The sequence below is a fragment of the Ovis canadensis genome, chromosome 1 (assembly GCF_042477335.2).
Source record: "Ovis canadensis isolate MfBH-ARS-UI-01 breed Bighorn chromosome 1, ARS-UI_OviCan_v2, whole genome shotgun sequence".
NCBI lineage: Eukaryota > Metazoa > Chordata > Mammalia > Artiodactyla > Bovidae > Ovis > Ovis canadensis.
In genome coordinates, this window is record NC_091245.1 from 78,123,854 (window position 1) to 78,139,973 (window position 16,120).

Genomic DNA, 16,120 nt, shown 5'->3' on the forward strand with positions numbered 1-16,120 from the left:
TTCATTTCCCTCAATACTCTTATAGGAAGCAAAGAAAGGAAAACTTAGTCCATAAATTAACTGAAAATAATTTTCTAAGCACAGGTGTTTTAGGTTGCTCCTATTTCTGTTTTTATACACATGTAAATATGTCATATTCCCAAAATATTAATACTTTATTAAAACAAAAGCTCAGTTTACAGAAATACATTAAATGCAATATTTTGATTATTAACACATGTACAACTGTACACAGCAGAACAATTTCAAATAAAAGTTTAAGAGGTAGAGAAAATAATTAGCACACTCAGAAGTCTGTATTTAATACCAAAAAGTCTTTAGGAAGTTGACATCAAAATGATCTCTATCCTAGCTGTTGTATCCTTATGTCGTATATCCTATGCAAACCCTTGTCATAATGTTTTATGTTACACAGTATTTACAAGAAAGAGTCCAATATTGCTTTCCAGATTAGTGTTTTCAAGTTATTGTAACTGAGTATTCTTACTAATGTAGTGTATCTAAATGACACACACACAAAAACTGTATAAAAACTATCTAATAATGGTTACTAAGCTTTTTTTTTAACAATAGATCCCTATTTTAAGACAGTCTGCTATTCCCAGCAGAGTTTCAAAGTGTGAAAAGACTCAATATTGTGGCTTCACAAAAGAATTAGCAAAGATTCTCTGTTTTACTATGGAGGCTAATAACATTGGTGGGTTGTCAATATCCTGAAATGTCTCTTTTCCTCATCTGTGTAATAACATCCTTGAAAATATTTTTTTAAAGTATCACAAGAGCATTAACAATCTATAAACCAAACACACTTTAGAGGTTTCTTAACAGAATGCTACTCTACTGGATGGCTGTCAAGAAAACAAAATGGAGCCCTACAAGTTTTTTTTACATCACCTCATTTTTTCCAAGGAACAAATTCTTACTTGAAACTTTTAATCATAGGGAAGAAAAGAAAGCTGTCACTTTGAAAATTATTCACTTTGCCTACTTTACTAAGTGAACATGAAAATGAACCTATTTTGATATTATAAAAATTAATGTTCATTATGCTCTCATAGTAAATATTTTGTATAAGTACTAATTTTTAAAACAATATTCCACTAATACAGATTTAAGTGAATAACAAAACTTCAAATGAAAGAGAACTAGATGACTACAGACTTCCAGGAAGCATTAAAGTCCTATTAACTGGCTCAAATGACTAAAGCACTTTGTACCTTATCTGGTCATGTAATTAGACTGTCCAAAATTTTTTGTATAATTTATTAAAATTACAGACTTACTCAAAAGATAATTTAAAGGGTTCAAGGAAAATATTTACTTGCTATGAAGAATTTCATTCATTTAAGGTAATTTCAGGATTTTTCCCTTTAAATATCAATAATATATCTCAAGAAATAATCATTTTCCCTCATAATTCTCAGGTGGCAAATTTAAAATTTTATTTTACTAATGAAAATGATAAAATGAACTGATAGCATTCTTTGGCTTCATTAAAATATTAATATATTGAGCAGGTTTTAATGAACCAAGATACTCAATGATCAGGCTCTCCCTTATAAGGATCAGTTCTTTCCTTAGAACTGGGAATTTCTAAGGATTAGTTTAATAAAATTCATATTATTCTATAAAACACCACATTCCAAACTAAAAAGTGTCGTTTGTTCAGAATCTTCACCAATTTCCAAGTACAGATTTGCTCCTCTAAACTGCATAAATGACAGCAGTCAAGGATCCACTCTAATAGAGCAGTAACTCAAGGAAACCCTGAAACCTGCATGTTCAGAATTTGAGCTATATGCTGTTACCATATTTTTAAGCCATGTCAATTTCTAAAAATTTCCAAAAAAAAGACGACACTAAAAGATTAACTGTTCGGGAGCTGCCCAGGAAAATAGGCTGAAGATGTAGAAGGGAGCACTGTGGGTTTTGAAGATGTCTGTAGTGCTCCTAAAGTGCCATCTTTCTGATGGTCTGCAAATGAGGACAAAAAAAAATTATTTGTATTTATGTTAGTCCTTATATAATACATTTAATTAAACCACAGTATACAATCCACACTACTTCAGAAATGTCTTCTCACCTGGATTATTAAATAGATTTTGGCTGAGTCCACGCAAAGGAATGCTATCTTCCCTTTTCTTCAGATATTTGGATTCCAGTCCTAAATTTTCACCACTTGAAAAGAAAAAGTAATTATGAACTTAATTTAACAAAGTCTTATTTTCTCTACAGTAAGGTCTGAATGTTTATATACATATAAATATATATGACAATTTATATTTATAGCTTTGTTCAAACCAAATCATGCTTTGTTCAAACTAAAATTTATAGCTTTGTTCAAACCAAATCATGCTTTTCAGTAGATTCTTAAGCAAATAATTTATCCATAAGCCAAAGTATGCTGCTGCTGCTGCTGCTGCTAAGTCGCTTCAGTCGTATCCAACTCTGTGCGACCCCATAGATGGCAGTCCACCAGAATCCCCATCCCTGGGATTCTCCAGGCAAGAACACTGGAGTGGGTTGCCATTTCCTTCTCCAATGCATGAAAGTGAAAAGTGAAAGTGAAGTCGCTCAGTCGTGTCCTGACTCAGGGACCCCATGGACTGCAGCCTACCAGGCTCCTCCATCCATGGGATTTTCCAGGCAAGAACACTGGAGTGGGGTGCCATCGCCTTCTCCAAGCCAAAGTATACATCTCAGTAAAAAAATTAAGATTTTCCTTTGACCAAAAACCCCTCAAAATTTTGTGATGCTTCAAAGTGGTCTTTATTAACTGTTAATACTCACTACACTAATAAATTCTGGTCAGATGAATAAAAACATGAAATCTTGAAAAAAACAAACGGGGGTGTATTCTGTAGTTGTACTTTCCCTCTCAACCACCATATTCCTTCCTTTTAAATCTGTCCACTGTTAACAGTTTCCCTAATAGTACACTTGTAAGAAATTAAAAGATCTTGTTAAGCAATGCCATTTTATCTTTAAAATTAAATGACAGTCTTTTATTAATTTTCAGAAAAAAATGGGTGAATAGGTGTTTTTTCAATTTTAATATTTTTCTTTAACCTTTGCCACTTATTACTAGCTGACTACAAATAAATTCTAAACAACTCAAAACAGCACAGCAGTCCTAATTTTATAGACGCATGATTATGTTGACTTTGTACCACAAACATCACTCTTTTCTGTTAAGTAAAATTGTTCTTGGTGTATATGATAAACATAAACATCATGGTGTTCTATTAACTCCAGGTGTTCTGACACTTTAGCAACTCTGAGCTTCAATATAGCAAAGATGAACATTGCAGGACCTAAAAGAATTCTCACCTTTTTAAAAAATGGAGGCTCACAAACATTAACTATTCTAATACTCATCTTGGTGCTAATTTTAGAGGAGCCAATGAATAAAGGCCAGAGACTTGGAATAAGAAGCCTCTTGGAGCCATGTCCGTAATTTAGTTTGCAACATACTGGGGATGGTGATGGCTCATGATAATGAGTACCAGCAGACAAACCTTAAAGCAATTAAATTTTAAGTAAACATAATGGTAAGAAAACAGTATTACAAACATAAATACTAATCAGACAGACAAATTTGCATCTATAAATTGTTTACTTTAGCCACAATTCACTGATTCAACAAACTTCACTATGCAAAACCACCTTAAGAACTAAAAAATAGGCAAGGAATCTGAGTAGGCAAAATTGGCATTAAAGCTTATTTATGTTAGCTTGGCTAGGGAGCAACCTCACAAGCCTTTTCACTCTTATTTACCATAGAATTTTAATTCTCAGAGTACACTGGAAGCAATTACTTGGAAAAACAAAGAGCTTCCAAAGGTAGACATAGCCATATAAGAAAATAAAAACAAAACCGCCAACTTTGATGAATTAAAGATTTCTATCTAATTGCCCAAGAATATCTGAAAGGGTATTCTTCAGTTATGTAGGGAAATCCCTTTTAAAAAATTTAATTTTACTATATGTCTTTAAAACTATAGTTTTAAAAAAATGAGAAACCACTTTCTTACAGATGAAAGTGACTAACTTAATCCCACTCCTCAGCAACTTAACACATCACATAAATAAGTGGTCATCACAGCTTTCAAACACTGTTAAAAACTTAAGACGACTTTCAGAATTACAAATATTAAATTTTATGTCAAGAACTTACTTTTCCTTGTCAGTTGAGCAGGGCATACTAACAGTTGTTCCTGACTGAACATCTCCTAGTGATGGATTTGGTTTTGTAAACTGCAAGTTAAACTGAACCTGTGAAGAGGGAAAACATCATATAACTGATTAGTGAGAACTGAGACAGTTCTAAACAGGAGTAGTTCTATACAGAGATATGTGGCTAAATTTTTTCTCTGATAAATCCAGACCACAGAAGTTCAACCTATAGTTTACAACACAAGCACATTTTATTGAGAAGATTTAATTTTAAAATCCTATTTCTCCTTACCAGAAAGTTCCCATCATATAAGCAAGAGTAATAGCACAAATTACTTTAATATTATTTTGAAATGAAAACATGAACATTATACATTTAAGTAATTATGCATAATACATTATACACTGCTTTAACGTTAAAAGTAACCAAGAACCACAATGATGAATTTATTTACCACATGCATTCTGAAAATTCCCTTTCAAGAATTTAAACTCTTATTATATTGAAGAATTCTAAATGAGTGCTAGGAATCTAAACTTTGAAATAAAAACAATCCAAGAATCTATACAAAAGTCCAAAATAAAATATCAAGCATATTCGATGTAGTAGCTTATTTAAAATAATAATGACTATGACTGAGGGGGTTTCATACCAAAAATATACATATGGGCTTTATGTTATGGAAATCCATAAATGTAAGTCACCATACTAATAAATCAAAGAAAAAAGTTATGATGACTTGAATCCAAAGAAAGGCATAAGGAGATAAGAAACATCTATTTTTTGTTAAAAATCATAATAAAATATAGACACTAGCTTAATAGGAAAAAATTATAAATCAGAAAGGTATATGCTGCTTTCCTCAGCTATCAAGGCTTAACATTCTAAAGATAACCGTTCTCCCTATGTTAACATTTAACAAGATCACAAAAAATACAAGTACAGGACTTTTAAAAAGTGAAGTAAGCTGATTTACACAGTCCTTATAGAAAACATGTAAGAGGGAAGAAAATTTTAAAAGAGCCTAACATATCTATCCATAATATAGTTTCCAGACACCAATGATAAATAATTAGAAAACTGGACAAAATAAACGAAAAGAATGGTCCCCAAAACTAACCAACAGGTAGTGCAGGACTGTGATCTCTGAGAGAAGCTGTGATCCATGCAACCGACCCAGCTTTCTAATTAAAGGCACTTCCTGACTGACCACAGTACAAAGAAGGTACTGCTAAACGGAGAAGATAATCAATTTAGGGAGGGTGAAGTACCTGGAAGCTGCAAGGCAGAACTCCGATGAAAAGTGAGGTAAAAAGAGAACAAGTGCCAGAAATCAACACATGAATCCCCCTGAGTTTTTTCTGAGTACTAGGCACATACATGCATGGGGCTTCCCCTGTGGTTTAGTGGTAAAGGCGGTTTGCCTGCCAGTGCGGGAAATGGAAGAGACCCGGCTTCAATCCCTGGGTCAGGAAGAACTCCTGGAGGAGTAAACGGGAGCTCACTCCAGGATTCCTGTGTGGAAAACCCCATGGACAGAGGAGCTAGTGGGCTACAGGCCATGGGGTCACAAGGAGTTGACCACGACGGAGCACATATGCACAGCACAGGTACGTGATACGTAAAGCCCCACAGTGCTGCACACACACACTGGGGAGCTGTTAGCCTCCAAGATTCACAGTCATGAAGACAAGGTGGACAGTCTTGGGGATCATTTAGGACATTCAGTGGGGAGCTTTTGTAAGAGGGCTGAACTATCCCTTGAGTAAAAGCTACTGCAAATGCATCCGAGGCACAATTCTAAGCAAATGCATCAACTCAAGGTTCAGTAAGATAAAATTATTGCTCCACTTTACAAATGGAGAAACTGAAGCAGGACAACTAGATATTTTTGTTTGTTACTGGCTTGCCCAACTTCATACTGATAAAAGGCAAGATTTAAACTCCAAAATCTGATTCCACATTTTAACCATTATAATTGAGCAGTATATGCACTCAATTCACAAATAGATATTCAAATATTGGAGATTCAAGTTCAAAGTGCACTGTTAGTATTAGGGCTGTTTGGTTGCTTTCGTGAGGAATGCATACCAAAAGAATACAGAGGCCAGTAATATAGGAAACACTAGAAGTCTGGCTTTGATATTTAAGAACAGGATTGTTATCATAATTCCTCCGATTCCAGAAGAGCTATAAGAAAGGTAATCTTATTATAAGTCATATTTAGTCCTACCAACTAAACAATTATCTGCAGTACTTCTCATCTTCATGTTGAACATTATATATATTGCTGGAAAGCTGTTTAAAAGCAATTTTAAATCAAATTATAATCCTCAAGAAAAAACTGATACCAATATATAAGCACACGAGCATACGGATATTTATGAAAAAAACAACAGTATTCATTTGGTTACACATATCTAATCTTCAATAAGCAATACAAGAAAAGCCAATTAAATGCATCTAAATACTCTTTACATAATAATACTCTAAATGTAAAAACTTAGGCTTAATTCTCAATTCACTGAGAATTCTCAATAGTTCCAAACAATAATTAAGCAGGCTATTTAATAAGGCTATTGTAAGAAAAGAAGTATATGCCTAAACAACATAGCCAACTTATTTTTAGGGCAGACCCAAACTAATTTGATAAAGAGTTTGTAACAGCAGTTTCAAAGTCCTCAATTCTACCTTTCATAAAACAGTCTTCTCAAAAATGACAACAGAATCAGTGGCTCATCTGGGTGGAAAATTACTGTGAAAACAATTATAATACATGTGAAAACAATGTATAAATCTAAGATATTAGTAATAATGATGATGAAAAACTCAAGCGGGCAGAAAAAAGCAAATAAATCAAGGTTTGGAGAGATTGCTAAGTATATGCTATTCAAGATAATGTTGCCAGAACTACATTTTATAACTTATTATAATCCTGCCAATCAGACCCTTAAATCCTAACAATGGAATCCAAAAATTTCACTACTGCTAATATACCAGCAGCATGAAACTGGTAATCCTAGGTAAGTTTGAGAGTTGTAGGAGATACAGGCAGAAGAATGAACAAAAAATGGAGAGATAAAGAGGAATAAAAATAAGTTTAAACATACTGGTATCTAGGTTATTATAAATTATAGTGACTCAAAAAATCATACAGTGTATTTAATATTTCCTGTTAGCATAACACACTAGATATTCATAAATATATTAAGAATTATATTCATCTAATACATCATCTAATACTTAGCAACTGATCAAAAAATAGATGTTTTAAATAAAAGTAAATAAATTGCTATTTTCTTTTTTTTTTTTTTAAGGTGTTAGTTATTTTGCCTACCTTTGGTCCTGAAACTGGGTGGATGGTATTTTTGGCAGATATAGGATGAGAAAAGTTATTCTGGAATGCAAACGCAGAGGAGACAGGATAACCAATCCCACAAATTGGGTAAGTCAGTCTACCCTCAACCTAAAAATAAAAGCATAAAAAAGGTCGAGGACGAGAAATCTGTTCTAAACATTATTTGGCGATGCGGGAGGCATTAGCATCTGTCGTAATAACTAAGAGTTGAGAGCACTCTCTCAGAGGCCACTCTTGTCTACCATGACACCAAGCTCTGCTTCATTATATATCATGAAATTGAAAGATCTTCGGCCCAGAGGGCTTTTCAGAGTGGCTCTGTAAGACCAAAAAAACAAAACAAAAGAAAAACCCACTGGACCTGACTTTGAACTGAAGTAAAACAAAGACCTCTGAATCATCTTGATTCCCTCGAGGCCTTGAATTCCTGAAAATGGAGTTTGGGGGTAGTCCTAGACCAAAAAGCCAATAAGGGATAAAATAAAAATAATCGATCAATACCTTTCACACAGCTATTTATCATCAGTCGATAAGATTAAGCCTGTAGTTTTTTCACGTTTTTAATTCAGTACCACTAAGTACCACTTAAAAATATAAGTACCACTTAACTCTGAACTTTTTGCCAAGTTAGCAGAAATTCTTACCCTTCTTCAAACATCAAGTACTATCTCATTTACTAGAGTAGATTAAAAATTCTACTATGGATTTGCACTTTAAATCCTCTGCCAATGCCCTCTAGTCAAAGACTCGGACCAGCAATACATCTATAGGTATACACACTCTTTGCAACAAGGAAAACTGAAGACCACGTGGAACCTAGAAAGAGACGTGTCTCTGTAGGACAATGATAAAAGGGAGTATTTATTGGACTTTGTCATGTGTTAGATGAATCGAGGAACAGTTTAAGAATGTGGGGCTATACTGTGGACTGGATGCTATCAAGAAATGGGGACAACTATATGACTAGGTATATGAATAGAGTTTATCCAGTAAGGTAGGATGAAAGCACTAAGACCAGAGTCATAACTGGTAATGAGCAGCAGTCAATCACTTCAGCCGGATCTGAGGATACTTGCCCATTTTTATGGTTTGGCAATGTCCTTTTTTGTCTCTGTTCAAACATGACTATGAAGTGGTCTTGTTTTTGTCTTGATCCATCAGTCAGAGAAGGGCCTTATCTGATATTGAATAGTCTGTGAATTTGATTATGTTCAACAGGAGACCCTCAAAACCTAGCTGTGAGTGCAAGGCCAATTCCTAGCCAGACCTAGGCCTAGCTGATAGTACCAAGCCAGATCCAGGTACTCAAAGCTAAAAAGTTTAACACTTGTAAATCATTTCTTCCAGAATCTAGAGCTTGGTACTAGGGTTTCTCTTTCTCTTTTTTTTTCCCAATAGAATTCAGATTAGGCTCCTCCAGTATAGTGCCAAAGCTGAGCCCACAGCCTGTTCTCCTTTACTGAGGCCTCCTAAATACTTTCTGTGTTTGTTAACAGTTTTCAGCACACTGGGCCTTACTCCAGTCAATACTGAGTGATTTCTGTATCCAGTAAAAGGTTACAAAGTAGTGTACCCTTAATAGAGCCTCTTTGTTAAGAATAGTGTACCTTTATGTCCCTCTTCCAAAGGTAAAACTACTTCAGTGCTAAAAATTGTTAATAGGACTCTAGTCATATTAGGTACCAGCACCTAACAATCTGAGAATATTTTTGATTTAGAAAATTTACCAAGACCAGTCACAATATCTTAATTCAAATCTTACCACATTAGAGGTAGGAGAAGTTCCACTTCTGATGGTGTTGCTGCTGGAATGTACAGGTGGAGCTGTAGAAGGTCCCAATACATCGTGCTTTCTCACCAGCTGATTTTCATTTAATTCTTTATTTAACCACGTGATCACTTAAATGAAAGAACAAGAAGAAACTTAATACTTCAATTTTTCTAATAATTTTAAGTATTTTAAAATTATATTTTTTAAATTTTACATTTTTAAAACCATGTTATATCATAAGAGAACAATATAAGTTCATCTAAATATCTGTCACTAAATATTTTTATTTAACAACTGCCACAAAGGGCTCTTTATTCTTTTACTGTCTATCAGAAGCACATATTTCTGCAAGTTAAGGATCTCTTTGAAATCTCTTTGATTTCATTTCTAGAATATCTTGCAGTTTATTTAAATTCAAACCCTACAAACTGAGAAAAATGTAGAAGACCTAATCTCATATTTTTGTTTCAGTTCAGTTCAGTCGCTCAGTCGTGTCTGACTCTTTGCAACCCCATGAATTGCAGCACGCCAGGCCTCCCTGTCCATCACCAACTCCTGGAGTTCACTCACACTCACGTCTATCGAGTCAGTGATGCCATCCAGCCATCTCATCCTAGGTCGTCCCCTTCTCCTCCTGCCCCCAATCTCTCCCAGCATCAGAGTCTTTTCCAATGAGCCAACTCTTTGCATGAGGTGGCCAAAGTACTGGAGCTTCAGCTTTAGCATCATTCCTTCCAAAGAAATCCCAGGGCTGATCTCCTTCAGAATGGATTGGTTGGATCTCCTTGTAGTCCAAGGGACTCTCAAGAGTCTTCTCCAACACCACTCTTTAAAAGCATCAATTCTCTGGCGCTCAGCCTTCTTCACAGTCCAACTCTCACATCCATACATGACCACTGGAAAAACCATAGCCTTGACTAGACGGACCTTTGTTGGCAAGGTAATGTCTCTGCTTTTGAATATACTGTCTAGGTTGGTCATAGCTTTTCTTCCAAGGAGTAAGCGTCTTTTAATTTCATGGCTGCAGTCACCATCTGCAGTGATTCTGGAGCCCAAAAAATAAAGTCTGACACTGTTTACACTGCTGCCCCATCTATTTCCCATGAAGTGATGGGACCAGATACCATGATCTTTGTTTTCTGAATGTTGAGCTTTAAGCCAACTTTTTCACTCCCCTCTTTCACTTTCATCAAGAGGCTTTTGAGTTCCTCTTCACTTTCTGCCATAAGGGTGGTGTGGATGTCTGAGGTTATTGATATTTTTCCCAGCAATCTTGATTCCAGCTTGTGCTTGCTTCTTCCAGCCCAGCGTTTCTCATGATGGACTCTGCATAGAAGTTAAATAAACAGGATGACAATATACAGCCTTGACATACTCCTTTTCCTATTTGGAACCAATCTATTGTTCCATATCCAGTTCTAACTGTTGCTTCCTGACGTGCATATAGGTTTCTCAAGAGGCAGGTCAGGTGGTCTGGTATTCCCATCTCTTTCAGAATTCTCCCCCCACACTTTATTGTGATCCACACAGTCAAAGGCTTTGGCATATTCAATAAAGCAAAAATAGATGTTTTTCTGGAACTCTCTTGCTTTTTCCATGATCCAGTCGATGTTGGCAATTTGATCTCTGTTCCTCTGCCTTTTCTAAAACCAGCTGGAACACCTGGAAGTTCACGGTTCACGTATTGCTGAAGCCTGGCTTGGAGAATTTTGAGCATTACTTTACTAGTGTGTGAGATGAGTGCAATTTTGTGGTATTTTGAGCATTCTTTGGCATTGCCTTTCTTTGGGATTGGAAATGAAAACTGACCTTTTCTAGTCCTGTGGCCACTGCTGAGTTTTCCAAATTTGCTGGCATATTGAGTGCAGCACTTTCATAGCATCATCTTTCAGGATTTGAAACAGCTCAACTAGAATTCCATCACCTCCACTAGCTTTGTTCATAGTGATGCTTTCTAAGGCCCACTTGACTTCACATTCCAGGATGTCTGGCTCTAGGTGAGTGATCATACCATTGTGATTATCTGGGTTTGAAGATCTTTTTTGTAGTTCTTCTGTGTATTCTTGCCACCTCTTCTTAATATCTTCTGCTTCTGTTAGGTCCATACCATTTCTGTCCTTTATTGAGCCCATCTTTGCATGAAATGTTCCCTTGGTATCTCTAGTTTTGTTGAAGAGATCTCTAGTCTTTCCCATTCTGTTGTTTTCTTCTACTTCTTTGCATTGATCGCTGAGGAAGGCTTTCTTATCTCTTCTTGCTATTCTTTGGAACCCTGCATTCAGATGCTTATATCTTTCCTTTTCTCCTTTGCTTTTCACAGCTATTTGTAAGGCCTCCCCAGATAGCCATTTTGCTTTTTTTTGCATTTCTTTTCCACGTGGATGGTCTTGATCCCTGACTCCTGTACAATGTCACGAACCTCATTCCATAGTTCATCAGGCACTCTATCAGATCTAGTCCCTTAAATCTATTTCTCACTTCCACTGTATAATCATAAGGGATTTGATTTAGGTCATACCTGAATGGTCTAATGGTTTTCCCTACTTTTTTCAATGTAAGTCTAAATTTGGCGATAAGGAGCTCATGATCTGAGCCACAGTCAGCTCCTGGTCTTATTTTTGCTGACTGTAAAAACAAAAACAATACCCAGCTGTGGATGTGACTGGTGATAGAAGCAAGGTCCGATGCTGTAAAGAGCAATATTGCATAGGAACCTGGAATGTTAGGTCCATGAATGAAGGCAAATTGGAAGTGGTCAAACAGGAGATGGCAAGAATGAACATTGACATTCTAGGAATCAACGAACTAAAATGGACTGGAATGCGTGAATTTAACTCAGATGACCATTATATATACTACTGCAGGCAGGAATCCCTTAGAAGAAAGGAGTAGCCATCATGGTCAACAAAAGAGTCCAAAATGCAGTACTTGGATGCAATCTCAAAAACGACAGAATGATCTCTGTTCGTTTCCAAGGCATACCAGTCAGTATCACAGTAATCCAAGTCTATGCCCCAATCAGTAACACTGAAGAAGCTGAAGTTGAACGGTTCTATGAAGACCTACAAGAACTTTTAGAACTAACACCCAAAAAAGATGCCCTTTTTATTACAGGAAACTGGAATGCAAAAGTAGGAAGTCAAGAAACACCTGGAGTAACAGGCAAATTTGGCCTTGGAATACAGAATGAAGCAGGGCAAAGGCTAATAGAGTTTGCCAAGAGAACGCACTGGTCATAGCAAACACCCTCTTCCAACAACACAAGAGAAGACGCTACACATGGACATCACCAGATGGTCAACACCGAAATCAGACTGATTATATTCTTGCAGCCAAAGATGGAGAAGCTCTATACAGTCAGCAAAAACAAGACTGGGAGCTGACTGTGGCTCAGATCATGAGCTCCTTATTGCCAAATTCAGACTTATATTGAAAGAGTAGGGAAAACCACTAGACCATTCAGGTATGACCTAAATCAAATTTTTGTTTTAAATATTTGATTATTATCAGTAGGTAAATACAACAATTATAGCAAGTAGTAGAAAAAAATGTAATAGTAAAATACAGTCAATATTGTCAACATTTACTTTTGGGTTACTGACACATGGGATAGGGTTTCTTTTAATAATGATGGTAACTGTTTTACAGGATAGTTGATTTTAATTTACTACAGCAAAGACGTTAAGATGGTATATTTAAAGCAGATTATATGTATACAGCCATATACTGATTTAACTAGACTTATGAATTCAGTAAAAACTGCAGGTTTAAGAATAAAACTAAAACCTCATTTAAATGAGAAGGTAAAATACTTACACTTTTCATTATTTTTTAGAAGTTGTTTGCTTTCTTCAAGTTTTTGAACTGTAGCTTCTAATTGTTCTTGTAATTTGCATACCTAAAATACATTAATCCTTATAGTAAGTATAATAAATGCTAAAATAAAAACTGAAGTGATATATCACTATTCATTAAATAATTACTATTAAATATGAAAGGAATTAGCTCAGCTGTGTAATAAAATATATGTGCACATAATTATATATACACACATATATATGAACACTCAATGTATTTGAGTCATAATAACTAATTTTTCAAACTGAAATAGTTTATTAAAGTTCTGTTGATTGCAGTCATGTTTTCTTGGGGAAAAAAGCCAAAACTTTCTCTAATGTAACAAAGTTGAAATGTTTAAAACACATGAGGAAATACATTAAACTTTGTAAATAGTCAACACACACTAAATATAAAATATTAACTACCTCTTGTTCTTTAATTCGGAGAGACTGTCCAACATCTTGTAATTCTTTTTGTTCCTTTTGTAATTTTTCTTCCTTTTCAGCCAAGAGTTTCTCCTGCTGAATAGTTACTGTATTCTTCAATTTCAACTTACCCATTAAAGTCTTCAGATCCCCTTGCAGTTTTTTGATAATTTCATTTGCCTATAGAACAGTTTCACATGAATGTCTCTACATAATCCAATGAAACATCTCTACATAATCCAATGAAATATCAATATTCTATTGTTTTAAAAAAAACAAACCTTAAGAAGTTCAGCTGATAATGATTTTATCGTAGCTTCAAGTTTTCCTAGTTGTACCTGATTTTTCTCACCATTTTCTTCCAGAGCCACCTGATACATATTTTTTAAAACGTGAACAATTAGGAAGTCTGTGTTTATTCAGGAAAAACATCATATATGTATGTGATCATCAATTTGTTTAGAAAATTTTAAAATAGACCTTTTGTTCCTGGATTGTATCAAACGCTTCTTTTGTTCTTAAAACAAGCTGGTCCTTATCCTTGATTTCCTGTTCTAAAACAGCCACTTTTGTTTGTAGCTGATTAATATGCTTTTCTTTTTCATGGCATTCAGCATCAAGAGTAGAATTTTCTCTTCTCAAAGAGAGGACTTCTTGCTTAGCCCGCTGGAGCTCCTAGAGGAGGGGGAAAAGAAAGTTGCATTATGAAAAAGGAAAGCTGGCTCGTCTGATAATTTATAATTAAGATATTTAAAATAGGAAAAAGTCTTTCATAACTTTAAAGTTCCAGTACTAATGCTCTTTTAAAGAAACGACGGTCTCTCTAAAGGTATATGTAACTCAGATTTGAAACATAACTGTAAAATACACTAATATCTAATTCAATCACAGTAAGGGGAAATTAAACAATCCTTATAAATTACTACAACTTTTAAAACCTAGTAACAAGAATTTTCTGCTGTCTTGAAATGTACAAATTCAAAAAATTACTTAGGTAATAAATGCTCAGGTATAACAGAATTTCAAAATATATACAACACATAAATAAAAAGAAAGTCCTATCATTCTACCACCAAAGTGGTGATCCTCTATCTAGTCTGCATAATGAAATCACCTGGAAAGCTCTAACAACTACTGATGCCTGGTATCCTGCCCAAGAGATTTTGATTTCATTTGTATGAGGTCACCTGAGCTCTTCAACCTGTTTCTCAAGGTAGCCAAGAAATCATGAGATATTGTTAATTAACAATAAGTCAGAAAGGCAAATACTATATAATATCACTTAGATGTGGAATCCAAAATATGATAAAAATGAACATATTTACAAAACAGAAACAGACTCATACAGAAAACAAACTTATAGCTACCAAAGGGGAAAAAGGGGGATATAAATGAGGAGTTTGAGATTAGTAGATACAAACCACTATATAAAATACATAACAAGGTCCTACTGCAGAGTATAGAGAACTATATTCAATATAACAAACCATAATGAAAACACAAAAAAATATTTACAATAATTTTTTTAATAGATCTGCCTTCCAGTGCAGGAGATACCAAGAGATACAGGTTCAATCCCTGGGTCAGGAAAATCCTCTGGAGTACGAAATGGCAATCCACTCCAGTACTCCTGCCTGGGAAATCCCATCGACAGAGAAGCCTGATGGACTACAGTCCATGGGGGTCGCAAAGAGTCAGACATGACTGAGCACACACCCATACTAAATACCATCTCAATCATCCAGCATCAGTCCAAATGCTGCCAGTGCACTAACGTATAGTATGTAACAGTATTCCTAGTTTTCAATTTTAACAATAACTATATAATTTTATAGTATATACCCTAGTGGTTTCAGAAGCACAGACTCTGCTATCAAGTAGTGCTTGAGTGCATGCTAACTTGCTTCAGTCATGTCTGATTCTTTACGACCCTATGGACTTTAGCCAGCCAGACTCTTCTGTCCATGGGAGTCTCCAGGCAAGAATACTGGAATACGTTGCCATACCCTCCTCCAGGGGATCTTCCCAACCCAGGGCTCAAAACTGCTGTCTCTTATGTCTCCTGCATTGGCAGGCAGGTTATTTACCACTACAGCCACCTGGGAAGTCTACTATGTCACCTCGAGTATTACTTAACCTCAGTAAATTTCAGTTCCCTCATTTGTAAAAGAGAAACAATACCATAAATTATTTCACCTTTGCAAAAACCCTTATATAAACTGTTTTATGTGTTAGATGCTCAGTCATCTCTGACTCTCTGTGACCCCATGGATTGTAGCCTGCCAGGCTCCCCTGTCCATGGGATTCTCCAAGCAAGAATACTAGAGCGGGTTGCCATTCCCTTCTTCAGGGGTCCTTCCTGACCCAGGGATGGAACCCAGGTCTCCTGCATTGCAGGCAAATTCTTTACTGTTTGAACCACCAGGGAAGTCCAAATACTTAATAAATGGTAGTAACTATTTATTTCAGGGTATTAATCTCTAAAAGATATAATTTAACATAATCAGGTAACAATACTGAAGTTGAAAAAAAGTTTTCAGGACTCAAAA

At 35.4% G+C, this 16,120-nt stretch overlaps 1 protein-coding gene across 3 annotated transcripts in view; it reads right to left on the minus strand.

Annotated features, from left to right (window-relative positions):
• Nucleotides 1–134: 134 nt before the first annotated feature.
• Nucleotides 135–16,120, minus strand: part of SASS6 (SAS-6 centriolar assembly protein) — a 41,647-nt gene continuing 25,661 nt past the window's right edge. For all 3 annotated transcript variants that reach the window (XM_069598595.1, XM_069598615.1, XM_069598604.1), the window contains 9 exons: nucleotides 14,052–14,246; nucleotides 13,853–13,942; nucleotides 13,572–13,751; nucleotides 13,123–13,204; nucleotides 9,298–9,434; nucleotides 7,515–7,643; nucleotides 4,178–4,275; nucleotides 2,084–2,178; nucleotides 135–1,974 (listed from right to left, as the gene is read on the minus strand). In XM_069598595.1, the coding sequence (XP_069454696.1) occupies nucleotides 1,868–1,974; nucleotides 2,084–2,178; nucleotides 4,178–4,275; nucleotides 7,515–7,643; nucleotides 9,298–9,434; nucleotides 13,123–13,204; nucleotides 13,572–13,751; nucleotides 13,853–13,942; nucleotides 14,052–14,246 (1,113 nt within the window). In that variant the 3' untranslated portion in view covers nucleotides 135–1,867. The remainder of the gene's footprint in view (nucleotides 1,975–2,083; nucleotides 2,179–4,177; nucleotides 4,276–7,514; nucleotides 7,644–9,297; nucleotides 9,435–13,122; nucleotides 13,205–13,571; nucleotides 13,752–13,852; nucleotides 13,943–14,051; nucleotides 14,247–16,120) is intronic.